The sequence below is a fragment of the Plectropomus leopardus genome, chromosome 16 (assembly GCF_026936395.1).
Source record: "Plectropomus leopardus strain MGB_pleo_1.0 chromosome 16, ASM2693639v1, whole genome shotgun sequence".
In the NCBI taxonomy this organism is placed as follows: domain Eukaryota; kingdom Metazoa; phylum Chordata; class Actinopteri; order Perciformes; family Serranidae; genus Plectropomus; species Plectropomus leopardus.
The window spans coordinates 19,241,864-19,260,069 of NC_142191.1; the positions used below are offsets into that span (position 1 = coordinate 19,241,864).

The window sequence follows — 18,206 nt, forward strand, 5'->3', positions numbered from 1 at the left end:
ATGAACATTCTTGTAATTTTGTGATTTTATGACTACTCAGTTACCTCTTGGTTTTGTACAGTTCCGGTGCAGGTCTAGTTGCATTTACACAGCACACCAGTCAATGGTGGGTGCTCATCTATGATTAAACGCCTAAATCGTTAGAACTAAACAAGAAATAATTGGGTCTGATCTTGTATGTCTTTGGAGTTACTTGCCACTCACATACTGTATGTTTTCCATAGATATGTGTTTATTTTCTAGCACAGAATCCAAATCAAATCACACTCCAGCTGTTCCTTTCACTTTGAATGTCCTTCTGTTTGCATATTCAAATTTTTCTTCCAGAGGGATATGATGTTGTGGATGGGACCTCTTTACTAAATGAAGACATGATAGAGGATGATGATGGTGCTAGCTCCTCTGCCTATGTGGAGCTGGAGAGGCTGGAGAGAGAGACTGCTGCTGCACGCAGCCAGCACAGTACTAGCTCCACTGTAACAGCCATCTCTGTCCCACCGGCATCCCCGCCTTCATACAGGGTCCCTTCCGCCTCACCCGTAGCCTCTGAGCCGCCGGTCCCTCAGGCCATTCAGGCCTTTAAAGAGTCTGCTAATATGGTTGCTGCCTTCAACATGCAGTGGAAGGATGAAATCTCAGCAATGCGCTATGAACTGGCGGAGCTGCGCAGAGATGTCTGTGGGGAATTGAAGACTTTCAACAGTAACTTCTTCAACTTTACTCAGTGCTACAACATGTGGACTTTATGCCGAGAGCCTTGCAGCGACAGCACCACACAAACAGATGACAGAGTGTCCATAGGAATCCAAGCAGGCTCAAGTTGGTCTATTCGACAAAACACAGAGGACAAGTCAGTGATGTGCCAACCCGAGCCCGCACCCTTCAGCATTATGGATTTGATGGACCCACCCCGAATTGAGATTATAGAGGGAACCCCTGAGAGCACGCCAGAGGGCTCAGGCAGTCCTGCCAGCCCACTTCCAATAGAGGATTTCCCATGGGAGATCACCAAAAAGCAAAAGCCCCAAAAGCAGGCAGACACGGGTGGCCACACAGGTGGTCACAGAAGCGCCAGTCTAGAACTATGGAGCAGAAAGTACACCAGTGGGCCCATGTCATATCTGTCTATGTCATTCTAATCATTCCCATTCTGTGCATAATGAAACGAGAAAGACAGGGCAAAACCTGATATCAACCAGGAAAGGCAGGGCAGAGCTGTTGTTAGATGTCCCTTTACTCTATGCAGACACAGAGTCTGTCATCTCTTGAACAGGTTACAATGTTGTTCAAGCAATCTTTTAACAAGTGTCTTGCTTAGCCATGGAATAAAAGAAGAAAATGACTTTGTTTTACACCAGAATGAGGTGACATGAGAGTGTGAGAGAGAATGTGGCTGATGTTCAGATCCTCAAGTGCCAACAGTGCAGCATCATCTTCCCTTCGTTGTCTTAAAAGCCCAAACTTCAGAGAAAAGCAAATTCAAGTAAATTTGATCTGAGGGTCATTTAATGATAAAAACTTAATAATCAGCCATTGTGAGATGAGGCATAAGTCGGTCTGTTTCTGCAAATGAATAGCTCATGTTCATTCCAGTTTCTCTTTCTGTAGAAACATTCTCTTAAGCACCTGAGTATACTGAAAAAATACTGTGAATAACTTTATAAACCCTAGTTTTTTAATAAATGCATTACTGATACATAGATAAGATAAATACATTATTTCTAGATATAGTGATGTATGATTTAATTTTTAGTTATTCTAATCAAAGCATTCCTTTGCCATGGCCTTCATCCATTTTGTAGCCAGTTCCAGTTGAAATGGGCATTTTGAAAAATTTCCAATTTACAAAAGTTTTTTCAATGGCGAACTGGTGAAACACAGCGAATAGAGAAGTAACTAATAATTTGATAAACAGCAGATAGTGTTCAGAGATTATAATAAACTTATAATGAAGTCTGTGAGGTTTTAATCTGCTGGAATACTATATGGATAACACTGTTTCAAGGCTTTTGTGGACTTAGTCCCTGGCTAAAATTGTTTACGATGAATTATTTGTTTCTGACTTTAAGTCTAACAGCATGTGGAGAGGAAATAGTAAGAGAGGTTCACAATGATTGAGAAGTATGAATGTATTGGCTTCAGTTCATTCTTGCACAAACTGCATTCATGTTCAAACTCTGTATATGTATATAAATGTACCATTTTGTATATAGAGAAACTTATATTCAATACTTGTACTGTTTGCAGTTATAAACACTCATTTCTGACAGCGCTGAGAGGGGTTATAGTAGTAATTGTGGTTCTAAACCAAACAGCACTTTTTCAGTCTTTGAGGTCTGTCTTCATTTATTTCATCACGTTCATCCTCCAGTTGTTTGTGCACCTCATAAGGAAGTTGGTAGTTCATACCAGTGTTTCGCCTATTGTTTTTCGTGCAGTGGTGACTGGATGTTCTTAAAGGTTTGGCATCTTACCTATTTTTCATTTTTATTTTTAGAGGGAAGGGTTTAACAAATACAACATTTATTGTTTTTGGTAAATTCTGTTAAGACATTTTGACTCAATTCTACCATATTCACCTTTTTTAAATGCCACATTTTTCTAGTAATGGTGGACTTTTTCATGCTGGGGTGGCTCATCACTGCAGAAAGATAACAGAGAAACATTGGTCCCTATAAGTAGACAATCAGAGCCACTGAGGGCCTCTACCTCTCCGACATGTCCACAGAGGTGCAGTATAGTACCACTGAATGTACTAACACCGCCTCACTAGTGATGGCTTAGCTGGGCTCCTGTCAAACCTTAATGGGTGGGAGCCCTAAATCATCTGCTATATTTGGCCAACTGCTCATTTTGTCTGTTACTCATAAAATAATAGTTGCTCATTCGCCGCTGGCATTCCCCTCAACCATTCATCTGGTCCATTGTCACACTGTACCAACATGGCGTACCAAAGTTACTGTAATACTGTGGCCCATGGAACTGAGGCCAACAACACACATCTCCAAGCTTGACAGCACTTATCTTTGGACGATCACTGCAGCACAGGACCATGGAAAGCCTGTATGTATCAGACCCCTGACTGAAATGTGAACCTTTCAAAAGGACTTGAATAAAGGAGAGGTGTCATCTCTCACTTTATAAAGAGAGTGGATCTTCTTCCCCCTTTGCACGACCAAAAGACAATACTTGCAGAAAAGGTGGCATTTTGAAAAGATGATATTTATACAAAGGTTGTAAGAGAGGTAAGATCGAAATTTCAGTTGAAGCCACAGAAGAAAAGAAGGCAGACATTTCCTTTCAAGTTACTGCAGTAGCTCCGCCCCACACAACTGTTACAGTAACTCATAAAACCTGAGCTTAAATGCCTAGCTAAATGATTCATTTGCCTTGATAATCTAATATATGTGTTACAGAGGAACACTATATTAAGACATGTTTTGCTGGTCATTTTAAGCAGCAACTTCATAATTCTGAACTTGAGGTTTTGGTACAACGAATAATAGGTAAGGAATACATTCAAATGTATTGTTGCCATTCTACACTATTTGCAATACAGAATAAGAATTTTTCAAAGCATATAACCTATTTATTGTTGTTATAAACCCAACAAACTCAGTTTTGAGTTTTTCATCACAGGCCGGCCAAAAGCTGGGTTAGCATAAATCATAAATGATTTCAGTGAAAGGCATATGACTGTGACAACATTTAGCCTATAATCATTTTATTATGTTATATATATATATATATATATATATAAATATACATATATATAGTATATATGGGAAAAAAAACTTTGGAGAGGCTTGTGAACATATTTTTGCTTTTTGAATGAGTAAGAGGGGATTGCAGTGGCATTCCTTACTTACATATTTTCCCATTGTTTGGGGAAAGCAAACTAATTTAAAGGTGCTGAAGACTGGCCAATCATGATGTCTCCAATCTACATTCATTCATTCTATGCAAGTCGTTTGTTCTTTGTTGTATTTTTACATCATCTAAATATTTGCAGTTATAGATATTAAGTGTTTATGTTAAGCTTTCATGCAAGTCAACAATGCCGCAAATGGAATGATGTATCAGAAAATAGTGGTGGCTCTTTTTTTTCTTCTGTTTTTTAAGGATTTGTTTTTATTGAGTTGTTTTTGCATGAGCCACAGGCCACACTTAAGGTTGTGTTAGTGTTTCCTGGCAGACAGCAGACAGTTGTTTCATTCACTTTTCTCCCATTTTATCATCTACGTATACTAGAATCAAAGAGTTTGTTGGTGAGATTCTTGAGATTCCTGCTTAGTGGTAGCATCTGTGTGCTTTGTGACATCATATACAAAAGAAATGAACAATCATAAGTGCATCATGCATTGTCAATTTATTTACTGACAACAGCAAAATTAGAAAACAAAGCCTGTGATAATGTAATTGGAAATGCTGTAAAAATGCTTAACATTCTTCTAAATTTATATCCAACTGAACCGCAAACTGGCGATTGATTGATCCCAGGGAACTCACCCGTGCTATAAATAAGTTTAATCCAGTGTGTCATTGTCATTTCACCATTTAGTCCAAAGAAATGACCCTTCCCTTAAAACAAGTTAAAATGTAGCAAAAATACAGACATTGATCGAAGTATTATTTTAAAAATATATATACATGAAAGATGTACATTTAACAAAGATGAAGAGGAAATAGATAAAGGGTATTAAAATTATTTTTTAACCATGCAACCATATTTTGTGTAATAAAAGATATAATTATTTGTAAGGAATTCTGAATTGTCTATCTTATGTGTTACAGTATGTAGTCAATTACCCCATGAGGTTTTGTTTACATTTTGTTGTCATCCAGAGATCTGATGCAACAACTGTGCCAATTCTGTGACATCCAGCTATTAGGACAAAGGTTTTTGGATGGAATCTGATCTCAACTGAACCTGTAACACTGCTTGAATATAAATCCTTTTCTACCCCTATGTTCTCTTCCCATATTTATTCAAGGTTTCTTGGAGAAAACATGTTACTCTGTTTTGCATCAATCATGTTGCAATTTTCAGGGATCTCAGACTGCATTGTTTAATGAATCAGACTTTGTCAAAGTTATGAAGCACCTTTTGAACACCATAGTTTAGCCTGCATTTGTTAGCTTATGCATATTTTGTCAAAAGAATGAAACCAGTATGTGATACTTTCTTTTCTTTTTGTTTTGCTTATTGTGGTGTTTCTTGTGAAATTTCATTTACAACTTTTATTGGCCTTATGTATTTTTCATAAATTGATATAAAACAATGGATTAAAATGTTTATGATGTTTATATTTATGGTAATTTAAATGGCAAAATGGGGGTCATAGCTTTACAATGGCATCCAAAGAGGAAACTGACTTCAAGCATAAATAGAATCTGTTGTGTCCATAGTTAGTCTGCACACTTAAACACACCACAAATACACAGCATGGGCTAGACACGGTGTATTTTACTTTGACCCTCTCAATCTGCATTGCTTTTCTACTAAGCTATCACCTTTTTCTTTTTGTTTGTTTTATTTTTCTTTTTTCCCCCATTTCAGGCGCCCGTAGCTTAGCTGGGGGGCGTAGAGAGTACGGTAGGTCTGGTAGGGAACCGCTTTATTATATCTTTTTTTTATATGTTGTTAATGCAGTTTTTTCATACATTTTGTCTGACTCATTAACATTATCCACTAAAATAAGAGATATCATAACTTGAAAATGCTGTCATACTCACTAAGTATGTATAATACATTTAAATGTTTCCATCTGTTTCCACATTGAATGCAGTGGAATTTACGAGATTATGTACTAGTACTGGACAACAAATTCAACAAACTAAAAGTACAAAACTAAGAAATAAGTTGACTTCTGTCCCACATGTTGGCCTTGTGTTAGCACACTGGCATTTCTTGTACAGTATCTACTGCATTTGAACAGAGTGAGACACAAGAATAACTGTTCCATTTAAAATCTATTCTGCAAAAGTGGAACACACTTTAACTGAGATGTGCATGAAGCCTTTTACAAAATCCATTAAATTATTTATTTATTTATTTATTTAATTTGTTATGATTTAATATTACTGTTCTGTTCTAATTCATTGGTCTTAATAGTAATCCACCCTCTTGCTTTAACCATTGTATACATTTTGTTTAAGCGAACAGAGGGGAATAAAATCAGCACACAACAGTGTGTCCTTATTTTAAATATCCTGGCATGCAGCAAGGCAGGTTATGACCAACATAACAGCTTTGTTCTACAAACCAGCACAAATCAATGCTTTTACATCATCGGGTTTCAAACTGTGGACAAGCCACAGTTGTTGATGTATAAAGACACCCTTTATTATCTGTATTCAAGGCAGTTGCTTTCAGTAGTTGTGATTTTGACGCAGATGGCGCGTTTAGTTCAGCACACTCCTCTGACACTAGTTTTAAGGTGAGGATAGATACCACCAGCTCTTAAACTTAATTCTGAAGGTCATGGGTGATGGATGGATGGATTTAATGTTCAAATTCAGATCTTATTGATTCTGTGCATGGTTTTACACAGCTAATCTTAAACATACAATTCTTTCATAAACTACCAACCTTCGTTCTGTGGGCTAAAACTCTATTTAAAAGGGTCTGTTCACAATGAAATGAGGGTTGGAAATTAGCACCAGCCACCAGCCAAATGCTGGTAAAATATACAAGTGGCTGCTGGATTTGCTTTGCTCACCTGTTCAAAAGACAATGGCAATCTTTTGAGTGGTTGGTAGATTTTGCCACAGTGGCTGGTGAACGAATAAGTTAATTTCCATCACTGATTGAAAGGTTCATATTTGGTGGCAAAGTTTGTGCCCACCTACCATTGCTGTACTACAGCAAGAACATTTTAACGACGCACTAGCAGCAGAGCCCATGAATGGTAATATCCAATGTTCTGTCAGTTGTTGTTTTATTTGCCCAAGACTTTGGTTCAAAGCAACAAATTAATTAAAGGCGGTATTCAAGATTTGTTGAGATTCCGATCCTCAAAGGAACACATGGAATAGGCAGATTTGCTTGAAATTTTTGGAGCACACACACACTCCTCAGTTGAATGAACTGTTTACACTTTGGACAGGGCTATTCTAGTGAGACTCTCAGAATAAAACGTCATATTTGCACACCTCGCAAGTAGCTTAGAAAAAAATCCTCAGCAGATTCAGTTCTTCAAGAGGGAAAATCTTTGTTGAAGTTTAACAACTCTTGAGGTCTTCTTCGAGTGCCACATTAAACACAATCTTAGCTTGTTAACCTGACTATTGGTAGGGCTCTAACAATAGTAATGTCGTCACTATGTGCTTTTTATTGTCCAAAACTTGAACAAACAGCTTTTAGTGGTTGCTAGCAGGGCTTTTTGTTTCAGTTACTTCAACATATCCTTTTTTTTATCCGTGAGGGCTGCAAAAGGTAAATTTTTTTTTGGTGGATTTATTTGGGACGCTATCGATAACGAACACTACTGGGGCAAAGGCAATGAAAAGAATAGAGTATGTTGAAATGACACTTTCGGACCATTGATTTGTATTGGTTTGTTGTTATATATCATACATAAAAAGGTTAATCCACCTTGCATCCATGGGGGCATCACCACTGTATGTATATATGTATGTGGCTATGAACAACATGCTTGTTTTATTGTACGGCTCTTTAAAAAAGGGCAACAAAAACCTACTATTTAAATTTTGTAAATCCAGCAGAATCTGCTGGAATTACAGACCTTTACACCAACTCAAGTCCTGCTAGTTGTCCTATGTCAATTCATCCATCCATCCCTCCATTCCTTCACTTAAAGACCCATCCACTCATCCAACAATGCTGACCACTAGTGCCATACTCAAGCTCAGTCCTAGGCCTGAGGAAATATCTCAACAATGGCTGGGTTAGGTATAGTAATATTGATAGAAAAATAAATTCCCTTTAGTCAACTCACTTTTTGCAAAGCACCGTGTTCTCTTAACTTAACACAGTAATTTATTTTGCCTGTGGCAATATGCATCTTTTTATGCATACTTGAGAAATGTTTTAGTTTACTAGTTTAGTACACCAGAAAGATTTAATTTGCATTTCATCACGGAGTCAATCAATGAATAGGCAATGGAGGATCTAAAGTTATAATCAATTGTACATATTCTTTTGGGCTATTTTTACATTGAGGATCCTAGCCGTTAACAAGCTACATTGGCTTTATAAAAAAAAAGTTGAAGTCGGTTAAATGCTTTATTTATGCAGTTATGTAAAAGAGATGCAATGCTTTCAACTTGTTTGTCAAAATACATAATGTGCTGATTGCACTGAAAGCAAATAAAACCAATTCTTAAAGAGATATCATTATTACATTGCAACTAAACAAGGCTGTAAGTCATGACTTTAAAGGGCCAGACACACCAAACAGACATCAAAGAACTAGTGGCTACAAAGGTCGACTGTTGCATCACCTCATGTTGCCTGTATCTCAACCACAAAGTTGCATATGAACACACTGCAAAGACTACAGCCAACAGCCAACCACCATGTACGTTCTGCACCTGCCTCAGAGGAGATAACTTTGCATACCAGCAGGTGGCAGTATTCTGTAATCATTATTAAAAAAGGGAAACTGGGAGACTGTCATGACATTTGTTAGACAGTTAGCACATTAATTCCACAATGTTAAAATTCCAAAGCATATTGACCATCCGCCAATGGACAATAACACAAACCATCAGGAAATGTTTCCGCTAAAGGACTGAATGACTTAAGAAAAACAATCTTACCTTATATATCAACTTTATTTCGATCACACTCCCTCTTGACTTAAGCCTTGTTTACTTTCCTCACTTGGTTTCTCCTCTCATATGCTAAACTGAACTGCCAATTGGAGTGATTTCATTCACTGACAGTATCTGCCATCTCCCACACCAATTCAACATAGTGAATCGGCTGGGGAAAAAAGCCAACAAGGGCTGACGAGGGCTGACAAGAGCCACAGTGCGGGACAATCCACAAAGACTAGGGCAACAGACGCTCACTGATGGCCCAACTTTGACTGCCAGCTGACCATTAACTTGTGTGTCAGGGCCTTTAGGCTTTAGACTACAACGATTATTCAGATAAAATACATTTTAAAAAAATCTATGCCCTTGTTAAAATGGAGTGAAGCTAGATAGTAACGTAGTTTCCATGGTTGATACAGTCTGGACTTAAACAAAACATACTGAGAAATTAACACGTGAGAGACTTCACATTCACTTTGTTACATCTTCAGCCCCCATGCTCATAGATGCAGCTCGTCATTCATTGCACGTCATTAAGCCACCATCCACCCTGACCTGAGTGAGAACAGCATCTCCCCAGCCTCTTTGCCAGTCTGAGTCCACAACTATGGCAAGAACAGCCTCTGGCACAAATGGAGGGAGTCGGACGGGGAGGAGACGCAGTCAGAACTTTTGCAACGATTTTTCTGAAATTTGAGTCTTGACCACAAAGGAGCAAAAGGTTTGAGGGGGCCTTGTTGAAAAAGCACGAGAGAGAAGGTCTGTTTCATATACTCTGCATCAAGCTACTATGAAACAATTTTAGGTCACGCTTTACATGAGGTCCATGTAAGTAGGATAGTTTTTAGAGTATCTACATAAACAATCTGGAATCGAAGCTGCACGTATTGTGTTCAAATGTTACACAACAGTGAACATAATAAGTGATTTTAAATTCATTTTAAGTTATTAGCTGTGATTAGAATTATATTCTAAGTGCAGCAGTGTACTGGCACTTCATGTAAAGTTTGGCTTAAGCTTGTTTAACCAAACAAAATGGATTTAAATGCAGTAAACTGGCTTTAAATACAAGTGGGGTGGCCGTACCCATTCAGTAAAAGATTTGAAAAATGGGAATGTGAAAAGTGAAACTTCACATGCTACAGTACAGCATGCGTCACTTTTCAATACACTTTATTGATGTATCACCAAAAGCAGTCCAGACGTAAAACAAAACAAAAAAAAAGACTGATAGACTGTCTTGCGTTTAAAAACATGTTTTTTGTCTGGGTCTCTCAGCACATTTTGTCTGATTTTCTTTGTTTCCCAACTGTCTAAACCTCATTTATGTTGGATTTACAGAAATGCCAATTGATAGAGACTGAAAATTTCTTACTCAAACTCATGTTTGTGGCATTTTCAGTAACTCAGTAGTTGATTATATTGACTGTCTGTGTCTCTTCTTCTAAGACTTTATGTGTACATGAGATTTTTTTTGGCCTTTTACTTCAAAATGCAATGTTTTGTGCCTCTCTCAGGAGACACACTGTACTGCTAATAAACCAAGTTTAATACTTGATTATTGAATATTTCTTCATACAGTAATCAAAAGATTGGAAAAATTAATTGCCTCATGATTTAAAATCGTTAATTGATTTATTAAATTCTGACTTTTTAATTTAACTTGATTTTCATATTTATGTTACAATGATGTCTGCTCTGTGTCTTCTATATATACTAAGAAAAGGTGTATCTGTCCGTTTTCACATTCAGATGATGCATGTTATCTCATGCCTGATAAGGATTGATATTTACATGATAATACATGGTCAACATATTAGGGCAATGCAGATGGGCAGAATTCCTAACAACCTTGATTTCCATTTAATTTTCCCATTTGGTTAATTTTGGATCATCCTTTGCCATTAATCTAATTTCAATGTGATTCTTTTGAGGGTTTTATGATGCAATTACATATTTTTTGATAATTTTGGCAACAAAAACCAAAGCAAAAGGGAACAAGTACAAAGTCTAGACAAATACATACCCAAATGTACTTGCCAATAATAAGTTTTGTTATTGGATAATTAAAAAAGGTTGAGGTACCTCCTTGCGAATTGTTGCCTATGAGCATTGCCCATCAAGTTGCAAGTTTTGTCAGTGCCATTAGAATGTTTGCATTTTGAGACAGAAACACAGCAAATGCTGGACAATGAGTTTTACCCTGGAATCAGCATTTCTCCCTTTTTCTTTATGTGGTAAAGCAGTTTGTTACAGTAAGACTGTAAATGTAACACATTTGTTGCAAGTGCATTCAGCTCTATATATTCAACATCAAGGACAAAAAACATTGATGTGACCTATTTCCAACACGTAAATCGAGCATATCTGTGTTTCTCTCTCCTCCTGCCTGTTAGTGAGTGACTTAACAACTTAATAAGCAAAAAGAAAATATCCTGTAAATATTTTCAATGAGCTTTAGACCTTCTTGGAGTTAGGTGTGGTAGGTATAGAAGAATGATTCACTGTAGGTGTGAAATGGTGTGTTAAATACCTGCATCTGTCCTTTCTAACTGGTGTTGCTTGCTCCTTGCAGGGATTCAGTTTCGTCTCCCTACTTCCTGCAGTGTGGACCGTGCTCAGCCACCTCCAGGTACCAGTCCATCTTCATCTCTTCTCTTTTCCTTCATACTAGCACTTATCTTTGCAAACTACGTTTCAGTTGCAGTCATACATCCATGCGTGTAGAAGGGGGTCCATCTAAGAAAGAATGAGAGAACGTAGGAAAGGCAGACAGAAAGGTAATAAAAGTTAATCTCTTACTGATATTGGTTGGGTTACACACACAACTTGAAATAAGTTAACATGCAAATGCTGTTAACAAAAAAGGCTTCCGTTTCGTGTTTTTTTATCGTTTCATTTTTCTTTTCATTAAGTCCTCCTCAAAATATGAACTGAAAACGAGCAGTCGAGAGAACCTATGTTGTGAGGCTAAATTACATACTCACCCTCTGTATGCTGGCTCGAACAGTGGCTCCTAACTTGGACAGCAGGTTAAGCTAGCATTACGGCCCCTCACTTGATTTGCCTTGGACGTTAGTATCGTTAAAAACTATAGTTAACTTTAACCTCAAAAACGTATCAAAAACATCCTTAAAACCACATCCGCAGCATTTCTCCGTCCGACCCTACATACGCATTCTAACACTGATATTTTCTACACTATTACAAAATAAAGTTAGCCAAATTACGATGCTAACACCATTAGCCGTTTGTGTAGTTTGTGAATTTCACGGTTTTAAGGTTAAACACGTCAGTATATCAATACTTCCTTGTCCGTTCAAAAGCTCGGCGTGTTCCAAACACTGAAATTTTCCGAACTTGCAAACCAAAATGTCGCTTTCACTATTACCGTGGCTGTTTCGGCATAGATGTATTATAAGGAAGTGTTCCTGTTTGAGTCGTTTTGTTGTCTGCTGACGTTGACGTTGTGGCTTGACGTACGCGCCTCACGTAACGTAAATAACGCAGCAAGCTCTCGGAAGGGGTCGTAACCGTGTGTACTATGACGCTGTATGTCATCGGTGAAATATATATATTTTTTAATACTCCGTGCTGAATGAGAATAAGTGGCTTCAGCTGCAGGTGTGTTTTGAGATGTTTATATTAACAATATATGAGTCAGAATTTCCTCAAATGCCTAAGTTTATTTCATATCGAGCAACTCCGTAAGTAAGTGATATAATTTCGCTAGCAATTATTTAGAATATAACGCTAACATTGGGCCGTGGTATATGGGACTCAATCTAAATCTTAAATCTGAATGTTAAATGTTAAATCTAAATGATAGATATTAAATCTAAATGTTATACGTTAAATCTAAATCTTAAATCTAAATGTTATATGTTATGATTAAGTGCCCTATGTTAAATATAAATCTTTAATCTAAATGTCATGATTCTAAATCTTTATCTAATATGCAAATTCACACTGCCGCTCCGCGGAAGTGGGCTACCAAAATAAGAACTCGATGTATTGATGTTCTGCGTGGCAACCGAGGGATTCTTGTTTTGCAATGAGAAAGTCACACGTAACTGTTTCAAATTAATTTATTGCATAACGTGTCTGAGAATTGTTATAAATAGCTTTGCACAAGATTCCAGAGCCCAAGATGACATTTTCAAATATCTTTTTTTTGTCCAGGCAATGGTCCAAAACAGAATGATTGCCCATAAAAAAGAGAAAAAAACAGTAAATCCAGAAACTTTTATTCAAATAATGTTACACATTAGTACCTGATATATAACTCAAACGATTAGTAGATAGATAGGTTTCCTGATGAACAGTTAATTGATTAATTAGACTTAATTGTGTAGTAGCTTGCTGCTCTCCAAACTCTGATACAATAAACCTTATGTCCACTGTTGATTCACTTTGAGAGATGATGACATGACAACGAAAAGTAGATTAGATAGTCAGGGAGGAGATTACATTAGGATAATTTTTAGGTAGGTTGGTTAATTTCTGTCTTGATGCAAAAGCATTTCCCTGCTTCTGAGCTGCAGAAGACTGCTGTTGAGTCAAAATGCCTCTTATGAGGGCAAAAACTACCAGCGTCCACACTGTTCACTTTAAATACTACAAAAACATTTAAGCGGAGCAGCAACACATTTTTTTAACATGACATTCAGGTCCGTTTGGTCTTGGCTGCACCTCCAGTGTGTGGGTCTGTTTACTGAACCGCCCGGTGCAGCAGTGTTAAGCCAAACAATCAAATTCAAACACAGCCAAGCACAACTGCCTACACAAAGGACAGGATGCTCCCCTGGACTCAATCAGCCAAAGTTTCAACTAAAACTGTAGTATTTAAAAGTATATCTGCTGTACAGTAGCCCTGCAAGTATACTTTGTGGATGTAAACACTTTTCCTCAACTTGCCTTTTCAACTTCTTCTCAGTTAGCAATTTATTGTGTCAAATACACATGCTGAACATTGTTAAGCATTTGTTCTAAGTAAGGGTCTTTCATGTAGGAGGAGAGAGCAGGACAGGTCTTAGGACTGCATAGCTGCATTGATTTTTGAGGCCATAGTGTCAGTGTCAATGTTGTTCCTCCTCTTTTACATTTAGATTTATTGTGTGATTTTTTTCTCTGACAGTGTAAAATGTTAAAGCTAAACAGAAGACCTTGAACTCTGATTGTAAGGAACTAATACTATTTACCACAATAGTTTAAGGCTTAAGGTTGTTTCTAACTGTTAATGAGCCACACTGCCTTCAGGACAGTATTTGCTCTGGAAATATTGCAGCAAAATTTTACAATTTCTTGCCTGGACCCAGACTTGTAAACCCCATACTTACAATCTGTTGTTCTAACAGTGTTAAGTGATTTGGGAAAGCTTTTAAAGATACAGTTCACCCCAAAATCAAAAATACATATTTTTCCTCTTAGCTTTTAGATTGTTTTGGTGTGAGATGCAGAGTGTTGAAGATATCGGTTGTAGAGATGTCTGCCTTTTCTCCAATGTAATGAGACTATATGACACTCAGCTTGTGGTGCTCAAAGTGCCAAATAATACATTTGAAAAACTCAACCGCAATGTGACTTTCCAGAAATCATGATCGGATTACTCAAAATAATCCATAGACCTTGCTATGAGCAGTTTCATGTGGCAACTATGTTCATAATAGAAATATAAAAGTAGAATAAAAAGTACAATCTCTCTGAAATCTATTAAAGTAGAAATGATAAAATGGTTGTACTCAAGTACAAACAATGTACCTAAAAAATTGTGCTTACATTAGTGTGGTATTTGAGTATTTATACCATGTTACATCCAACCAATGCTTAAATTGACTTTAATAAACTTGCAACGTACAAGTTCTATTCAATTGATTCTTCTAGCAATTCTAGCCGCTTCAGTGTGAGCTCTAGACATTAAACTATAAACCAGATATTATGTAAATGACACAGACACATGCAAACACTCACAAAGCACTGTACTGGTGAAATCTCTTCTTTTAATCCACTGACAAAATCAAGTATTACCAAGGTAGCTCCCTAAATGGACTATGTAGAGTCTATGGGGGGACACCTGGTGTTCAGTCAATCGTATTGCAAGACATGGTGATCATTTTTTTGTGAGATTGAGAAGGGCAATTCTCTCAGAGGCTTATTATGTGGTGATATGACAGCCTGAGAGGAGTCAGAAAATTAAATGTCTTCACTAAACAACATTAACCCAAGCAAATAATTGTGTAATTATGCCCAGCACATAAATGTAGGCGTGTGAGGCAATAAATGTGTTTGCAAATGTCAATCTATTTAGGCAAGCATAAAATATATGAATGAACAGCAGAGGAACTGTGTACAGCTGACTCAACTTTCAGTCTCATGATAGGCTAATTTAGAGTCTTTATCATTAGCCTACTGAGAGAGTACAGTCACAGGGTTATGTGACTGCTCAGTTGTTTTGTCCATTTGTTTGTTACCAACTTAGTGCACATTCCCACAATAAAATTGAGCATTTGAAACTCAAATTACATCTTCTGACTCATTGGTGGTAATCACACAGTAATTTCTGAGCACAGTCACGCTGTCGAGGGGAGAAACCTTGTTTGTGACGTTTTCATCGACACATTATCTAATAATAGCAAATAATAGGTTTTTGAATTGGGGTAGGTAAGATCTAATGTTTTAGTACTAGTATTAGTAGTAGGAAACTCAATTCATCACTTTCATTTCGACTGCCAGCAGGAGCAACGCTGCTATACTTTATAGAAAGTGTAGGAATGAATATACTGTACTGCAAAAAATTAAAATTAGGACCAGGATTGAGGTCTTCAAGTAGTCTAGAAGAAAAAAAGTCAGAGATATGTTTTAAATGTCTTAAAAAAGATTATGAGGAAGTGAAAATTTTGCTTAATTTTCATATCACTTAATATGCTACAGTTTTATGATCAGATTTTCTGATTTAAAAAGATATTGCTGATTTGCTTTTTGTTAAAATGATTGAAACGTGAGCGTGTATTAGCCATGGACATGGAACTATAGTGTAATCTTAATATCTTGATGGTTGTCCTACACATGCTAATCATGATTTTAAAAAAAAAGTAATTAGTGAACTGACTTTAATGTGCTGTATTTGGAAATTAATGTAAGGTAATCACATGAAACACAGATATTGGCAGATACAGACATTTATATCACTCAGTTTGCTCCTGGTATCAAGTAATCTGTAACATTTTCAGTTGTGAAAACAAGCCAAACGGGTAGAATGTGTAAAAATAGACCGTGCGGCGTTGCGTGCTGTCTGAGTCACCGTGCTCTTTTCATTTTGGTATCCACCCACTGTGTCTTGCAGAACTGCAGCCCCTTCAAGTTGGAAGGAAGTCAAGTCTGTGACTGGATTTAGCTTAACAGAGTTCCCTGTGGTTTCTTATTTCTTATTGCACTTAATTTCCTGTAATCCAAGTGGTTTCTTGGTGTGTGTGTTTGTGTGTGTGGGGCTCTGCCTGCACCTGTTTATGTTAGGATACAGCATGTGTTTAAAGCACAACAGTCTGCTGTATAAGTAATGCATTTAGTGTGATGAACAATGGAATTCATATAAATAAAAAATGACAAAATCAATAGAATACTTAACAAGTGCATAACAGGATGAACTGATCAGCAGTGCTACAAGGGTGAATAACTGAATGCTCATTGGGACTTTATAGTACAGTCTTGGCAAAGCTTATACCTGTAAAGACAGTTTGAGCTACGATTCTCCTCACAGTTTTGTTTTCTTTGTGATTCATGTAGATATTAGCCTTTATGCTCAAGATGTAAAGAAACTTTGTTTTAACACAAATCTTTTCTGAGGTGGCCCCCAGCAGATTTTCTCCCCTAAAATGCCAACTAAGTAGCTACGGCCTTGAGTCAAAGAAACATCTGCAAATCGATCCTTTGTGTCTGCACTCATTAAGACCCAACTATCTACTGTACAAGCTCTGCTTATAGTTCCTCACATAATTTAGAAGGTTTGGACACATTTCATTAATTCATAGTTTAAAAAAAAAAAACAAACCACGATTTATCCAGTTCATAGCCAGTTTGGTTAATCCTTACACTACTAAAATCACCCAATTCCAACTCTTGGGTTAAATTTCACTGTATGTTTCTATGACTTATTTGCCCACGAATATGCTAGAATGTTAACTGTTTTTCCACATAATAGAAACCATGTACAAAAAATTCGAAAAATCCATGAAATATATTTTTGAAGTTGTATGCTGAGCAATTACATGTTAAATCAGTGTTTTATCATAGCGTTGACCAAAAAAAAAAAAAGAAGATATCTAGCAAGTGAAGTTGGTACATTTCCAACTCTGCTGTGAGGTCCATCTGGATGGATCACCATCAGAATCTCATTTGCACTTAAAAGAGCAAATCTTTCCCATAATCCTTCATTGCGCCTCCCCAATAAACACAGACATATTACAAAGCTGCTGTTGCTTTTCACCTTACTGACATTCCCCTTGCTTTAAGAGTGCCGTGCCCAATCTCCCATCATGCTATGACGCTCTTCTATCACACACTGTGTGATACAGGTGAACTGCAGCTCTTGGCCCTTGTCAGCTTTTGGCCACATTTTTCATTCTCATGTTTTATTTGATCCTCTACCCTTGTCTTGCCTTGTCCTCGTCCTTTCATCCTGCTTGTGCTATCCAGCGGTATCATATCCTCCCAGTTACAAGAAGACTCCACCTCCTGTGCCCCCGCGCACCACCACCAAGCCTCTTATCTCTGTGACAGCCCAGAGCAGCACAGAGTCCACCCAAGATGCCTACCAGGAGGGCAGGCATCCGCGGGGCGGTCTGTGGACCACGGATAGCCTTGGCCGTCCCATGTACAGCTCGATGGACAGCCTGGACAGCACCAAGGCGGTCACCATGGCCATGGAGTCAGCAGCAGGCAAAAGGCATGCATCTTTGGGCAGCCACACCTCCGTCCAGACATGTGACAAAGCAGTGCTGGTGTCCAAGGCTGAGGAGTACCTCAAAACCCCACGTTCCTCTATCGGGATACAGGTAACAAAATGGCACTCAATCTGCAGCTCTCTTTGCTGTCACCACCACACAGCCAACATGCTAATGACACCAATCTCATCTGCCTTCCCGGCTGAAGGGATAATTTCTTTATTTTGATATTGTATTGCATATAGTGTTATTTTGTATGAGAGCTGTCCTGCAAAATTCAGTCACAGTCAAACCATCTCCTGGATTTCTCAGGAAAATCTCATTTAAACCAGTGGTTCCAAACTGGTGGACTGTGTTTGAAAAGTGGGTCACAGGTCCACTCTGAGTGGATCACAAGTGCCTTGTGAATGTGTCAAGTTTGTAAAAACATACTTTATTTTGAAGTACAGACCTACAGACTTTGTTAAGGGCCTCATTTGTCAC

The 18,206-nt window shown here is 37.7% G+C and overlaps 2 protein-coding genes across 7 annotated transcripts in view; one reads left to right on the plus strand and one right to left on the minus strand.

Annotated features, from left to right (window-relative positions):
• LOC148186881 (uncharacterized) overlaps positions 1-12,234 on the minus strand; it is a 94,685-nt gene extending 82,451 nt beyond the window's left edge. For both annotated transcript variants that reach the window (XR_015779053.1, XM_088089055.1), the window contains exons 1-2: positions 11,772-12,234; positions 11,318-11,523 (exon numbers count right to left, since the gene is read on the minus strand). Coding sequence is in view for 1 of the 2 variants with exons in the window: in XM_088089055.1 (XP_087945181.1) it covers positions 11,318-11,323 (6 nt within the window). In the remaining variant the exon portion in view is untranslated. The remainder of the gene's footprint in view (positions 1-11,317; positions 11,524-11,771) is intronic.
• Positions 1-18,206, plus strand: part of dlgap2b (discs, large (Drosophila) homolog-associated protein 2b) — a 130,436-nt gene that overhangs the window by 87,890 nt on the left and 24,340 nt on the right. For 3 of the 5 annotated variants that reach the window (XM_088089050.1, XM_088089052.1, XM_088089053.1), the window contains 3 exons: positions 5,561-5,605; positions 11,360-11,416; positions 17,476-17,834. In XM_088089050.1, coding sequence (XP_087945176.1) covers positions 5,561-5,605; positions 11,360-11,416; positions 17,476-17,834 — 461 coding nt within the window. The other 2 variants (XM_088089051.1, XM_088089054.1) reach the window with 2 other exon arrangements.